General features: G+C 35.0%; 1 protein-coding gene across 3 annotated transcripts; it reads right to left on the bottom strand.

Moving 5' to 3' along the window:
* Positions 1 to 2,724: 2,724 nt before the first annotated feature.
* Positions 2,725 to 13,730, bottom strand: LOC134268606 (PHD finger protein 20-like protein 1). Of its 3 annotated transcripts, none has more exons than XM_062750868.1 (18): positions 13,626 to 13,730; positions 13,292 to 13,496; positions 12,781 to 12,940; positions 12,489 to 12,573; positions 12,125 to 12,213; positions 11,394 to 11,457; positions 11,092 to 11,151; positions 10,568 to 10,896; positions 10,153 to 10,465; positions 9,627 to 9,758; positions 9,299 to 9,448; positions 8,584 to 8,793; positions 8,145 to 8,291; positions 7,692 to 7,843; positions 6,500 to 6,599; positions 4,826 to 5,024; positions 3,618 to 4,513; positions 2,725 to 3,397 (listed from the first exon to the last, which is right to left on the bottom strand). In XM_062750868.1, the coding sequence occupies exons 1-18, from the start codon at positions 13,696 to 13,698 to the stop codon at positions 3,255 to 3,257; spliced, it is 3,507 nt and encodes a 1,168-aa protein (XP_062606852.1). In that variant the 5' UTR covers positions 13,699 to 13,730; the 3' UTR covers positions 2,725 to 3,254. The 3 variants fall into 3 exon arrangements, with proteins under 3 accessions (XP_062606852.1, XP_062606851.1, XP_062606853.1); XM_062750867.1 differs by having other exon boundaries at positions 2,726 to 3,397; positions 9,627 to 9,761; XM_062750869.1 differs by having other exon boundaries at positions 2,726 to 3,397; positions 9,639 to 9,761.
* Positions 13,731 to 16,283: the final 2,553 nt, after the last annotated feature.

The raw sequence follows: 16,283 nt of genomic DNA, 5'->3' as shown, positions 1-16,283 counted from the left end.
TTCAAATCACCACGAACCAAGAGTTTTTCCTCAAACCACGAAAATTTGACCCCACGAAAATATGTGATTTTACAGTATATATATATATATATATATATGTAATACTGTGAGCAGGTAATAGTGGTATATTACTGTACATAAATAAAGACCAGAAGTCTCTGTCGAGACTGTAGCTCTATTGGTTTGTACTTATAACAAAGGATGAGAAAAGAAGCCATTGCCATTAGACCAAAATGTTGAAGGAATTTCAGACATTTCTATTTTTATTAACCATGGCAACACAGTTCATCGAAATCAAAATTCGACGCACTATTCTATGTATCTTAGTGTAGTCTACTTGTGTGCAAAATTATATTGAAATCAGACCAAAACTGTAGGAGGAGTAGTGTTTTAAAGCAATTTCACAGAAAATTCTATTTTAGTAACACTTGCAACACCCTTTAATGAGATCAGAAACCGATGCACTATTTTATGTATCTTAGTGTAATCTACTTGTGTGCCAAGTTATACTGAAATCAAATTAAAACGGTAGGAGGAGTAGCTTTTAAAGGAATTTCACAGAAAAATTTTATTTTTAGGAACCATGGCAACACCGTTCAACGAAATCAAAAACCGATGCACTATTTTCTGTATCTTAGTGTAGTGTATTTGTGTGAAAAGTTATAATGAAATCATACCAAAACTGTGGGAGGAGTAGCATTTTAAAAAATTGTTTACAGACAGACGGATAGACAGACAGCTTGACAGACAGACGGACGGACGACCTTACAATGGCATAAGCTCTTCTGGTCTCTTACTAGTAGAGCTAATAAAACCAAACAAAAACTGTAGGAGAGTAGCATTTTGAAAGTATTTTTTTTTAATTCTATTTTTAGTAACAATGGCGACTCTTTGAAACCAAAAACCGATATACCGAATTATGTATATTTGTGAAGTCTTCTTGTGTCCCAAGTTATATTGAAATCAGATTAAAACTATAGGAGGAGTAGCATTTTGAATGATGTTCACAAAAAATTCTGTTTTTAGTAATAACGGCCACACCGTTCATCGAAATCAAAAACCAATACACAAAATTATGTATCTTAGTGTGGTCTACTTGTGTGCTAAGTTATATTGAAATCAGATTAAAACTGTAGGAGGAGTAGCATTTTGAATGATTTTCTCAAATTCTATTTTTAGTAACAACAGCAACACCGTTCATCGAAATCAAAAACCGATAAACAGAATTATGTATCTTAGTGTAGTCTACTTGTGTGCCAAGTTATATTGAAATCAGATTAAAACTGTAGGAGGAGTAGCATTTTGAATGATTTTCACAAAAAATTCTATTTTCAGTAACGGCCACACCGTTCATCGAAATCAAAAACCGATAAACAGAATTATGTATTTTAGTGTAGTCTACTTGTGTGCCAAGTTGTTTTGAAACCAGACCAAAACTGTAGGAGGAGTAGCATTTTGAAAAATTGTTAACAGACGGACAGACAGCTAGACAGACAGGCGGACGCATTACTATCGCATAAGCTCTTCTGGTCTCTGACCAGTAGAGCTAACAAATGACAATCATGAGAAATCATGAGAAAGCTGGTCATCTCGATTGTCATACAATTGAGTTGTTAATTGGCCTTTATCACCTATCAGTCGGTTAAATAGCCAAAATTGAAACAGATTTGACAGATTCTGTGGTGCCTTTTATTTCAAGTTCATATGGAGAGTCGACAACAATGGTTAATTGATAAATCATCGTCGATATACATGTATCTGCATGTCGAATTGAAAGCCAGAGCAAGTGTTTTCCTTTTATCGTGTAGAAATTTTTGAATAAATTCTGCTTCAAAAATATTAACAGGTCAGCTAGTAAAGGGGCACAATTAGTGCAAGTCGAAATTCCAACAGTTTGATGGAAAAATTTGTCTCCGAAGACTACATTAATGTTGTCAATGAAGATCTCCAGCATCCTTTTGATATCAACTTCAGTGAGAGAACTTCTATGTACAACCAGAGTGGTTTTTTAACAAAGTAATTTTGTTGATGTCCAAACAAAAAATATGAAAATTTCGTAGTTCTTTTATTCGAATAAGTGATATCACCTATTCGAAAGGAATAGGTGATATGACCTATTCCAATTAGCGATATCACCAATTCAAATCAAATCAGTGATATCACCTATCTGATGAGGTGATATCAATTATTCAAATGGGTGATATCAGCTATTCAAAATCTGATGAGGTGATATCACTTTTTCCAAATATTGATATCACCAACTGAATAGGTGATATTACCTATTCCAATATGTGATGTCTTTTTTGGCAGTAAATACCAAAACGGCACCCCATATTCTTGTGATCAGATATATATTATTGGCTCAAATGACATTTGTTTGGAGACTGATCTTCTTCTCCTTCTGGTAAGTATAACCCGCTTCACAAGTGCGTGAGAAGTATTATTAAGATTTTGATAGCTGCCCATCTATGTCCTGACATTCTCTTTTTGAGTGAGTCTTTATTTTCCCAATATGAATGAGTCCACTTAGTGTAAATTTAGTTCCATAAACAGCATTTGAAGATTTATAAGTTATATTTTCACCAGGATGAAATTTTTCAAAATCAAGTGTCAATTTTAAATATTTTACAATTACATGTACCAACAATCAAAATTTTTCTGAATTACTAATACAATACCTAAAATGGATTGCTGCCTTCATAAAAATACCCCAGAATGACAGAAAGATACACAGATATATTCAATGTTTTATTCTGTCCAAAATATTTTTCCAGAGAAGCACAAAATTATCTATGATGAATCTTGCAATACACTTCTAAAGACAGTTTTGACTTTTAATTTTACTTCTATCAAAAATCTTTTCAATTGAAATTTGAAACTGTCTATTTGATTCTCTCTTGGAGAAAAATTTGTACAGGAATATCCAATTTGTGACATATTTTTTCTATCAGATTGAGCATTTTATAGTTAATTTTTGGACACAACCATCCCAGAACTTCACAATTGTTTCCTCAGAATATACAATCATGTATATGTTATCTTCTGTATGGAAATTTTGCAGCAAAAATTGATTTATGGAACCAGTGACACAGAGTAACTCAGACTGTGTTCCATTTGTATGAGGCCACAATTGCTGGACTCACACTAGGACACAGTGTTCTATCTGTACAATAAGACCTGTCTGTTTACACACGGTGACAGTGTGCTATCTGTGGTAGGCTGTTGTTTGTTGGACCCATTTCTGGTGATGTGTGCTATCTGTGGTAGGCTGCCATTCTCTGGACCCGCACCAGGTCGTGTTGTAACAGGTATAATGTCTTTTTGAGGGCGGGAACGTCAGACAGCAGGTCTCTGTCAGCAGGACCTGAGGAAAAGTTGGAATCTGCCGCCTCCAGGGCTGAAAAAAGATTTATAAAACATGATCTGTATGATCCTAATCAACATAATGATGAAAACTAACATTAATTTCTTCAATGTAAAAATTCTTCCAGAACCAGAACATTTAATATTAATAATGAAATTCTGTCTTAATTATTTTCCAAATTTTAGAGTAGGTTATTTACAAGATGTTTAGAAATGTAAGAACTTTAGTGCTTTATATGGAACTGTGGACCTACCACAGACTTGTTCCTCGATGTGATCCAGCCTCTGCTCGATTTCTGTCTGGACTCGGAGGATGTGCTCCAACAGATTCCTCTCACAGAGTTTGAACGGATCTTCCTTCACAACATCCACAGAGTTCAAAAGGTCACACACATCTTCCACCTTGACCTCTGACCCTACAGACTGATCCAGTGGTAGTTCTATGCTAGATTTGGCTTGGTCTGATTGAGACTGTTCTGAAGGAGTTGTTGTGTGATTTGATCGGTCCATCTGAGTTTTCTTTCCCTGCCCACTCTCTGCTGTGGAAACTTCACCATTACCAGTGTTTGAGCCAGTAGCCTTTACTTCAGTCTTGTCAGTGTTTGGTGTGTTAACTATACTTGCTGAATCACTCTCACTGACTGGTTTAGAGCTTTCAGGTTTCTCTTGAGCGTTCTTCTGTTTCTCAGAATTATTTTTTTCTTTAGATATTAGTCCTTGGTTTGAACTTTTAATGCTTTCATCTAGACCACTATTCTCTGTTTTTGTACCTTCTTTGGATTGTGAAAGGTCCCCCACAGTTTTATCCGTAGCACTCTCAAGTCCTTCCCTTTTGTTAGAATTTTCCTGTAGCTCTGAATTGACTTGGTGCTCTTTGTCTGTATTTACTGTCAAGCTTCCACAAGCACTATCACTGCCTTCCCCTTCAGTCTTCTGGGTATTTCCTGTTTCTAACTCAGTCTTCTGGGGAGTTCCTGATTCTAACTCAGGATTTTGGTCCGGGACCTCAGTCTTTTTATTCAGATCTGTAGAGATGTCCAGGCTTATCTCTTCACTCTCGCTGTCGACATCAGGCTCTATAGGGTCAAACTGGACATTGTCTAGGTTCTGTAACCACATCTGAAGCATAGGATCGCGGTGGTCCTTCTTTCTGTATAAAAAAAAGGTAAATCAAAATGAAACCTTTATACTACCCTTTCAAATGCAGTAAACTAATGTCTTGATGAAAAATATAATGCCCTCTTTGTGAACTTCCAATTTACAAATTGTATCTGTTTTTTTTTAAAGAAAGAATGTTAAAATATATCAAAATTAGCTCGTTTTAACAGTCAATGATTCCTGAGATGCACTGAAAATTAAGCTCCTATTCAACGGACCAAGAGATGGGCATCTTACTTCCAGTTTATTGATTTACAGTCTTTCTCAAAACAACATTGTCTTTTTCATTATGAGTGAGGAATACCTGACAGTTTTCAGTTTCTGTTTCAGGCCGTGAATCACTGCTGAAACATTGTGTAGGTCACCCACAAGGCCATGTGTGGCCTGAACAGTTCTGCAGCAACTCTCATCTTCTTCCTGATTGGGTAAAAATCCAAAGTGAGCCATGTGACCCAGCTTCAACCAATCCTGGTCGTGTACATAAAGCCGACTGTCCCGGATTCCTGGAGAGTATAACACAGAACTATATATACAATCAATGTCATGTAAATTATGTCCATTTGGAAACAAGTTATTTCAAACATTATCATCATTGTTAACGAGGCTGGGGTGTGGCAGCCATTTTCAGACATTTTGATCTCCTTTAAAAGAAGAGCTCCATATAAAGATATACAAAAATGATCAAATTTTAAAACTAAAATGTATGAATTTTTCTTTGCCAAATGATAGTTGACAGCTTAAGATACCATATCTAAAAATATAAGTTACGAGGGGCTATCAAAAAGCGCCATAAAATTAAAACCGCTTTAGGTACATGAATGAATTTTAAAATATCTAGTTATCATCATTTTTTCTATCTATAGAATAAATCATAAATCATAAATTTTATTTTTTAATAAATTAGTAATGTTTTTGTAATCAATGGTATGTCTATGCGGCGCAACCTCGAAAACGAGGTTTTTTTCGGCCTAAGTGTAACTAAGAAAAACTATTGTGGCATGTACATTTGACATCCAAAAATCCCGTTAAATCAGATATGTTTTGGGACACTGTTGTTCCATAAAATATTAAATTTGTACCTCATTCAGGAAGTTCAATGAAATTTTATTGTGAATTTAACATGGAGTATCGAAACAAATATTGCCTTTAAAATGATGTCAAAAGGGGGAGGTGTTTCCTTTTCCAACATTCTATAAAGTTTTGCCCCTGGAAAAAACTGGTATACACCTAGGAAATGTTTAAACTGGCTACGGAGAAATATATGCATCTAGATTACTTGTTTTTAATGCCAAAATAGATTCAGAGAGAAAAGGAATGCACAGTTAATATCGATTTGTAATCAAGGTGTGAAAAATATAAAATGACGTCAAAAAATGACGTTGATCATGTGTTGTAGATATTGAACTCCAAAAAGCAAAACATGCTGGCACAATCAAGCTAGGATTTCTGCCATTTATAAATCCATTCACAATAGTATATGCTTTGAAAGCTGCTGTTCACAACATTGTAAAGTCAAGAAAACAAGACGAATTGAAGTCCTTACTCAGTTCCAGGGAATCTCAACAAAATAAATGTACGAGGTAGAAGAAGCAGACATTGAAAAACAATGACATTGTCGTACGTCATAAAACTAAATGTCGATTTCATTTTATAATAATTTGGGAAACAATGAATGTATCAAGCTTAAATTTTCAGCATTTCTTTATATTTTGTTGTTTTATGTTTTCTTAAAAATTTTGTAAGCTCAGACTACATAGTATTAATTTTATAGCCCCAGTCCACAAACTTTTTGATAACCCCTCATAAATCTGGTGGTTAATTTTTGGTTAATTTGTTGATCCCCCAGCTTCCTTAAAACTATAGAAAATTCCATAAAAATGATAATTATATAATTTCAAAGGGAGGTAGCACAGGCACTTATCTTGTATACAGACAAATTGGTATTAGTGTTTTTTCTGTTATTTACCCACACACTTACCTGGAGGATTTTCACACACGTAACAGATGTACTTTTTGGGAAGTGTACTCTCTGTAATTTCAAAACAGGCTGCATGCTGCCAGCAGAGACATACATCACACTGTAAATAGAAAAAATCAAATTCTAACACTATTTTCTCAACAGTGACAATGTCTATACTCAATATTTCTTTCAGCAAGCATGTGGTACTATGACCATTGAGCTCACAAAATGATACTCCCTACCCCCTTAAATGCTCTTATGTGAGCAAAATGATAAAGTCCATTTTTTGCTGTTGAAACTCCTCAATATATTTCCGATTAGAACATAAAATAGCACACCGCAATAATAATACCTTAAAACAATCCTGTGAAAGTCTAATTAAATCTATTCAATGATATAGGAGGCATTAGAGATAAGAGATGGATTCCCCAATATTATGGAAAGAAATGGCAGTGTTCAGTTTTTCTTCAGGGAAACACAGAATGGATGCACAATGACAATGTAATTAAGATTCTGTGAAAGACTCTTTCATCCAGTGGTATAGGAGGATCGAGTTGCACAAAGTGGAAATAAAAGTCAATTAATACAGGCTTCCTTGTAAAAATCAATTTAAATAGAAAACAATTACACAGGTAAAATTGCAACGTATGTTCAACATATATGGTTCTCAAAACATATACAGTAGAACACTAAATTTTCGCAACAGCTTATTTTCCCGAGATAGTCATTGACTCTTGATTAGCGAGACAAAATTTTCGCGAATTATGGGTATTGATCTATATACTGTAGAAGTGGAAAACATTAGGGTGTTTTTAATTTCACTATGTTCGCAATTTTAGAATTTTCCACGAATTTTAAACCATCGTGATTATTATTTCATGTCATTTCTACCTAGAAATATTCATAGTACCTGAACATTAACAAACGATTCTCCGTGAAATTAAAACCACCGTGAAAGGTAACTTTCTAACAAACCATGAAATTTTAGACACATGAAATAAAAGACGTCTATAGTATTCTTAAGGAATACTATTATAGGCGAGAATTAAATTTTCGCGAGCACACTGTCTCGCGTAATTATGCGAAAATAAAGTTCTTGTGAATAAAAAGTGATTTACAGTACTGAACATCCATTGCAATTTTACCTGTGTATAAGAAAAGAGACACTGAATAAAATCACATCATATTTCTCTATTTGATATATTTATACCTGAATCATGAGTCCATTTTCTTCGTTAAATCTACAGATACAGTTGACCACTTCATCTTTACTGAGGGTATCCTCGTATTCTGTTTCCATGGATTCCTCGGCTATCATCACATCCTGACTCATAGAACGGGCTCTCTCTCCAGACTTTAATCCTGTAATATTCCAACAAATAGCATGAGGGATGATACTTAAATATATATTAATGTTTATGCTCAAAATGTTGAACTAGGATGAACTGTATGGGAGCACCCTAAACTAATGATATGAATACTAGCTTGTATAAATTTTCTTCACCAAAAAACTGAACTATATATTCGGCAAAATTTAGTTCAAAATGCAGAACTAACAAAATGGCATTTTCCCAACTAACACAGCTCATAATAAAAGATGCATCTAAAGCTACCATTGGAAAGAGAAATTGATCAACTTTAAAAGAACTCGTTCATGTCTTACCTTCAGATAGAAGCTGACCCTCCACATTAAGCTGCTCTGAGCCCGCCAGTTCGGTGGTGCCCTCGTATGAGGTGCTGGGTCGACAGAGGGAGCCACTGGAGGGGTACCGCTGTCTGGGGGGGACGGAAATGTCTGAGTCTGTAGAACCTGTCAGGGGGGGTCAATATTACTTATATTATATGTAATGACTTAACGCCACTATTTCAGAATAAGCAACAGTTATGAATACATGTATTCAAGTTATTTAACTCATTAAGATAATACTCCTTAACCATTTTTAAAATGAAACCCAGAAATAAATGAAAAATTATATTGAATTTATTATCTACTTGATAATTTATTTAAATACAATAATCTAAATACTAATGAAAGAAGAATTATGCCCCCCTTCCCCACCCTCCCCCCCCCCCCCATGGAACTGTTAATCTGATATACATACAAATACTGGTTGTTTTCCGTCGTTTCCTGGGTGGGTTTTGTGGAGGCTTGCCGTCATTAGAGTGGTAGAACTTGATGTGAGATTCCAGCAGAGTCTCCTTACGGAAGCCCTTGTTACAGTCCTCAAACGTACACTTAAAATGGTTGTGTTCCGGCTCAATGACGAAGGCTTTTGGTGGAAGGGCTGTCTCAGGAACCAAAATGTAGTTGGCTTTTAAACAAATAAGAATTAAAATAATACATCTGATTCATCTATATGTCAGTCAAAATAAATCAATTTTACTGTCCAGTCCAACCAAACCGTGATAGTTTATGTTGATGTTAAAAAAATCAAAAATATTCCTCTTCAACTAGATATACATGTACATTTGTACTAATACTGATTATTTGCTAGCACAGTTAAACTTTTGATTTCTCATACACAGTTATCTTGAATATCATGACTATGTCAAAGTCAACTGAAATCCCAACTACTCTTTTTAAATGTATTTTAAAACTCTTTATATTGAATTCTCAGTCCCTTCAAGGTTAAGAAAAATTTTGACTGTAGCCTATACATGTTATCCTTCTTTATTTTGAAATCCATTCTAATTGGAATACAATCAATTAGAAGATTACTTTTCTCTTCGTCTAATTAAAGACAGCATTTATATTTTACAAGTTGACTTGAAACAACCCCTCAATTTCTCATTCAAGTAACAATCTTGTATACATACCTCTCTCGTTTGTCGACCGGCTTCGTTTCCGTGAAGAATGAGGCTGGTCAGATTTCTCTCCCTTTTCCGTTGATTTACTTCTCTTCCTCGCTGAACTCTCTCCTGACTGAGTGTTGGGAGAAAATGTCTGTTTACGACTTTTTCTGTTCTCTACAATACATTAATTAATAGATTATAATCAAAGAGACCCAAGCTACTTGTCCTGAAAAGCATTATATTTAACACAACATGATGCAACAGACTGGCAAGTCTCATCAAGGTTTACATCTGATTCTTAGTGGTGGGATAGTAGAAAGGGAGAGAATAAAATACCCATTCATTTGCTTACTTCTATGCTTACTTTTGCCTTTGGGTGGGAGTCCTGGAGTAGGGATTTCCAGAGATGGACCAGTTCCTGCTGTATGTGCACCGTCTGTCTTCATACCCGGAGACTGTTTTGGAGTTGATGGGGAGGACGACACTGCTATAGAGATAGAATATGATCAGATCACAGAAGCATCTGATTACCTTTTAAGCATTAACATAGACTGAATTTAAAATTAAATATTCATGTGTTATTAATTAAAAATACATGTACACATTCATGAATCATGGCACTGCAGGATACAGAACAGACCTCACAAGCTTGGCTTACTTTAAAGGTACTGTATACAGTGTTTTTTTGCCCCGTGTTATTTCCGTCCTTTCACACTTCAAAACAATTTTGCCCCATTTTAAATTCACCAAGCCACTCTTCTGTTTGTGAAATTATGCTGTGTTATTTTATTCACCCAGTTTTATATTCCCCCACCAATGGGTCTGTATGCAGTATTTAGAATTGTACATAGTTATTGAATTAAGATTAACAAACTCACCAGATAGAGTGCTTGCTGGAGAAGGAGGCATTGAGGAGAGAGGGGTGGCCATTGGTGTACTGGGGGCAGACATCAACCCCGGGGCAGGTGTACTGGGGGCAGAGGCTGGTACAGGTGCCCCAGCAGGTGCTTCAGGTGAGCCAGGGCCAGGTAGAGGAGTTCCTGTGGCTGGGGGCCCCTCTGAGGTGGGGTCTGATACAGCTGGTGGTGCCAGCAAACTGGGAGTAGGCTGGGCGACTGGGGTGGTGTCTGTGGAGACTTTTGTTACTGAAGAGTCTTCAGAATCTGTGGTTGGTGGAGCAGATGCATCTGCCTGAAAAAGAAATATTGCATCCATAAGTTAAGGATAAAATCTTCACTTTCATTGTATAGTAGTTTATGAAAAGAATTTTTGCTATTAGACTCTTGACTTCACCTGTTCTGTAACAGGTGTAACACCAGAATCTTCTGTTGGTGGCTGTTCCATCAAGCCCCCTGTATCCTCAGGCTGTTCCACTGCACTCCCCGTGCTGTCCATCGTTTCATCAGTCGTTAACTCTTTACTTGAGCAGCTCCCCGTTTTGGATCTCTCTGATGATGTTGATCGATCTCGCTTCTTAAACAGAGATCCTGCGATGATTAACTTCTTCTCCCCTTTCCTCTGTCTGCGTTCTTTACTTGGCCGTCGTTTGCCATCATCACTAGTGGTACTTCTCGTCCTCTCTGTTATTTTCCTTGTAGACTCCATATCTTTCGGGGTTTTATCTGTGATATAAATAAAGTACCAGTCAGTAAATGGGCACACCTTTATTGTTTTTATAACATTTTCTGCTTGGCGGAGAAGGCCATATTACTAGTATGTTAAAGTATCTACTACAGGATACAAAACTGTACATTATATGTTTCTCCTGCTGTCTTATATGTTCTGTACCAGTGTGGTTCAGATAGTTATCTACCTACCCAAGCTCCCTTCTCTCCTGGAGTAAATTGATGAGCTTCTCCTCTTGTTGGGTAGAGTGGCTGTATGAAAAACATAAAAACATAATATTTATATTGCTTTTGGTGTACAAGTGTTAGTGGAAGACTCTATTGTTTTGGCTGTCAGATGCATATTATATATGTTTGACCTTAAATTTCAAATTGTAACCAAAATAAACAGAGAAAAATCACTGACAACTTTTTTAGGGCAAGTAAGGGTACAAACAGGATCTTAATAAGGATCAACAACATATTTTATACCAGAGCTACTTAGAATCTCTCACCCATTTCTTCCTCCATCGATCTTTTCCTCTCATCTTTGGGTAAAACATGAACAATCTCTATTTTCTACAAAAATAAAAACAGCCTTTGTTTGAAAATAATTAAGAGCTCTAAGAAATCTGGTAAATATGTGATGTCAAAATGACATACATGTAGCACTCATTCTCTTATATTTTATTCTAGTGTATTCAATGCTTGTATTTGAGTGTGGAATTTATTTCAAACGTGGGAAAGGATTTTAAAAAGACATCTTCATGAATTTTATGTTTATAAGTCCAAGTGAAAAAAAAAACATGTCTCAAGAGTGAAATTTCATTTACAAATACAAAACATAAGACTTTAGGCTTATTGAACTTTCTTTAAAATTTTTGTTTACTTTATTCTTTTAAGACATTCACAGGCTGTGACATCATATTTTAGCAGTAATGGCTATTTCAAATATAATGTTTGTTCAACCTCTCCCAACTCAGGTAAAAATATTGGATGGAGCTAGGCCCTTCATTTTAACAATGTAAACTTCCCTTTATCCAAGGATACTTTGTATCAATATCGGTTAAAATTAGATCATGAGTCTTTAGAAGAAGTTGAAAATGTTAAAAGTTTACAGATGAACTGGGTGACAAAAGGTGATCACAGAAGTTCACTTGAGAAACATGCAGTCCCTTTTATTTACAGGTATATTTGCTCACTAGTTCTTTGTAATTTGACCCTGTTCCTTGTTTTTTATCTATACCTGCTGTTGTAATTCTTTAGGCATTGCTTTTATGTTGATTCCCTGTACAGTCTTCTTAAAGCCATCATAAAACAAAATATCATATGATCCTGTTTAAAGAAAAATAAAATTTTCATTAAAAATATTCTGCAATGAAATCTGGAAAATTTCCATTTAATAGCTTTTACAAAAAGGACAGAGAAGGGATTATATTTAAGAAATAAAGTATCATTTTTATACATCTATTTGGATATAAATATAGGTTAATAGTCACGAGATTAAATTCCATAAAGCCCGAAGGGCTTTATGATGAATTTAATCTCATACCAACCATTTTTAAACTTTAGAAATAACTATTAATTATTAAAACTAATTATATTATTACCATCAGCAAGAACAGCTGTGACTTTCCCAGGATACATTTTACAATCCGTCCACTTGGCATAAACATGGTCCCCCAGTTTATATTCCTGTTTACAAAAAAATCACATCATTATAGCAGAGAAGTAAGATTTCTTTGATGTGCATGACTTACATAACCATGATAACCATGTAATTAAAAGCAAAATAATTTGACAGGAATTATCCTCATAAAAAATTTAAGAAGATCTTGATCTCTTTTTCTATTTAGATACAAAAATCAAATTTGTGAATGTCTTGTTTTATTTTAAACTTACGGATTGTTTGGCCTTCCCTTTTCGCGATGAGTGCCTTGTTTTAGGCCTCAGTTTCTCGGAGTCCATTTCTATCCACTCGTCGTATCGCTGATTCCAGCCGTCAAAGTGAATCATCACCATCTTCTCCTCTTCATCAATCTCCACAATCTTAGCTGAGTACCTAAAAAAAAAACACCCCAGCTCACTATCTAAATCTAAACAATCTTTAGTATGTACCATAAAATTACAGCACCAACTTGATGCAAGAATATAAAACATACATAAATTAAAATTAATCAATTAATCAATAAACAGAATATTCCCTAAGAACCAGCTAAAGGCCAAACTGGCCGCTTTAATTGATAAAAAGGCCGCTGTGAAATAAAAAAACAAACAAAATTTATGTTGTAAGGTCAGCAGAGAACTTCGGACCCCAGCCTGTCACAACTCTTACCCTTTACTTTGAAATAAAGGGAAAACCCTGAATAAATAAATCTAACAAATTAAATGAACTAATGGATAATGATCTGACCATTTGGAGCTGAAGTCCATGGCCTCGAGTCTCTCCCCCTTCCTCCAGTTTATGCCCGGGCGGACGGGGAACTTCTTACTGACCGCGGGGGGCGTCTGTGTGGTGGAGGAGGCACTGGAGCACGTACTGATGTCATCCGCATCCAGCCGACTTCGACCCAAGGAATCCGAGTTCAGCGGCAGCGACGAACCCTTCTCAAACTTATCTGTCACATATCAAAATAAAATTCCTATTGAAGTTGTGAAATCAAGATATATAAGAAAATAATCTACTATTTTGACTCTTAGACTGGTTAACAAAGAATTAAAATGACATTATAATTAATTCATTATACCTGTCATGTCTACATTACTGCTGGATTCAGTGTTCTGTTCTAGTTCCTCTGTTGAGATCTTTCCAGCCTCCATCCCTCTGGAGGTACTTACCTGTGCGTCGGTTTTACTCTACAATCAATGGAAATAAATCTCAAAAAAAAATTATTTCATTGAATGGAAATTTATCTTATATCTAATAATCTGCAATATAAAAAGGTCTTGTGGATTTACTATTATATATTTAATACAAAGTTTGAACCATAGATATAAGATTAAGACTTCCAGCAATCATGACAATAGCTTGCTTCAAATACTTTATATTCACTTTTATAGGAAATCATAGTTGAACAAAGTATTTGAAAAAGACTTTTGGTGGAACTATTTAATGTTGAAGGACATTCAGATCAACCTACTGTATATTCCTTTTTATTAAGAAATTAATTTCCGTGTAATTTCACAAGACGCATCACTTGCGAAAAAATATTTCTTGTTTTATTTCTATGGCGCTGAAATCTATGTTAATTCTGTTGATCAACCGTCCATTTGCGAATTATAATTCTCACAATTTGACGTTGAAGAGCCAGTTTATGATAAAAAGTACTCACAAGAAATAAGGAATTTACAGTATTTTGATTATAACAAGAGGATAAAATCAGAGACCTTGGAATGGAATACTCAGAAGTCTCTGGTTTTATCCTAGATCTATAACCCCAACTGGAAACTTATACATCCCATCCACAGTCTTATTTTGCATTGAAGTAATTTTCTAGGAATAAATGAGTGGTTTACAATAACGAAGCTCAATGAGAGATGCCTGAAACGACTTAATTTACAAAAAAGTCTCTTGAAGTGAAAGATGACATTTTAAAGTAGGTTATAATCATGATAATACCGGCTAACAAAATACGAGCTTAAAGCGTAGGTGCCTGAAATTGAGTTGGGTACTTTGTGGTAAAAATAAATATGGTTGTCCAATATATGAAGCAAGTGCCTGTGCAAATAACCATGTGTCCCTAATCGAGAGAATGACCAAAAAAATTCCAAAAAAAATAAACTCCTGTTTGGTGGTCAATCACCCAAATATCCCTTTATACACCTCCAAATGGTGGTCTTTTTTATTCAAATCTAATTCATATTAAAAATAAAATAAAGCAAAAGTGCATTTACTTAGGCATTGGGGAATTTTAATTAACATATTCCTTGCAAAATTAATACAATTTAGTCAATCTTCCATGTGTAATTTCTGTGGAACTTTGTAAAAATGATACTCCCAGCTGTTCGTGGCGGCCGAACTATTTGCTCAGTCAATACGAAATAATATGTTGTTGAGTATAGTTTGGTAAAAATTATATTTAGACCAGAGGTGTAGTCTAGAGAAGTACATTTTCAAACAGTCTTTCAATGTGTGTCGATATAAATCTCTATAAAATCCCTTTAAACACGAACTCCTAGCATTGTGTTGAAATTCTTTTTTCGTTCAGAGTACAGATAAATATCTATATTTTATTCCGCATTAGTTAAAATTATGTGCCACTTCATGCCATTCCAGAGAACTAAACAAGACGATCCCCCCCCCCCCCTTAGGAAGATATATAAAGACGACGATATGGGCGATTGACAACCAAATGGGGGTTAAATGACCATTTGGCGGTGTGTGCCCAACCTGAGTATAGGTTAATCGAAACAGATACTAAGGGCGAAACGATTACACGTGTAAACGGCGACGTTTCGATTATATGCTCTAAACGTTTACAGTTTGAGTAAACGTTTACACGAAGGTCATTATCAATGTTTATCAGAAATAAAGTTTAACACAAACAAATTGTTTTATTTCGTAATTTACAAAAGAAACAACGTCTTTGACCAATCTAAACCGGAAACATATTGAATGAAAATATCTAAAACCGATACGGGCTAACATAATTAATTCCGATTTCCGAGTTGCTAATACTAGCGATGTTTTACGACACTTGAAATATAAAACTTGATATATTTTGATTAAATAAATATAATACCTTTTTCACAAGTCTTTGAAAAGTTTCAATACAGTCAGCAGGTCTTGTTTTACTATTTTCGAGATTGAAAGATCCATCTTTACAAATATTTTTTCTACGTCCGGTAGCCAAACAAACCAAGCAGTTGGGTGACGAGGTCGAAAGTGAATGAGTTTAATGCACCTCAAATTCTTACGGTTAAATCACAATGACAAACAATAAATTTGTAATAACAACTCATACTTATATTAAAGTGAAAGAATTGATTATTAAATTCGAGTTTCATGAGTAAGTAGCCATAAAAATCCAACATAGAATATCTCCCGTTTAAACGGTACCGTTTCGTTTACTGCTATCCGTTTAAACGTTTACAAAATTCAGTAAACGTTTCACCCTTAACAGATACGTATTGAAACATGCGAAAATGAGATGGAACTCAACCTCTAGTCCAAGGAATCAAGCTAGCAAATTTCTAGTGAGAATCCTGGTTTATAAGATAGCATAATTTACAAAACCATGGTTTAGAATTCAGGATCTAAAATATCTTAAAACTGCCATTCTTAATTAAAAACATGGTGGATGGAGAGATTGCTATATTTTTAACACTGAATTATACTTGAAGAAAGAGTTTCAATAATTTGATACATCAAAATCTGACAAAATACAAAGAAATAAAGACTAAAA

This window comes from Saccostrea cucullata, unplaced genomic scaffold, assembly GCF_032062105.1.
Source record: "Saccostrea cucullata isolate Sc308-1 unplaced genomic scaffold, CSIRO_AGI_Scuc_v1 ctg9716, whole genome shotgun sequence".
Taxonomy (NCBI): domain Eukaryota; kingdom Metazoa; phylum Mollusca; class Bivalvia; order Ostreida; family Ostreidae; genus Saccostrea; species Saccostrea cuccullata.
This window is presented reverse-complemented; position numbering and strand designations above follow the sequence as displayed.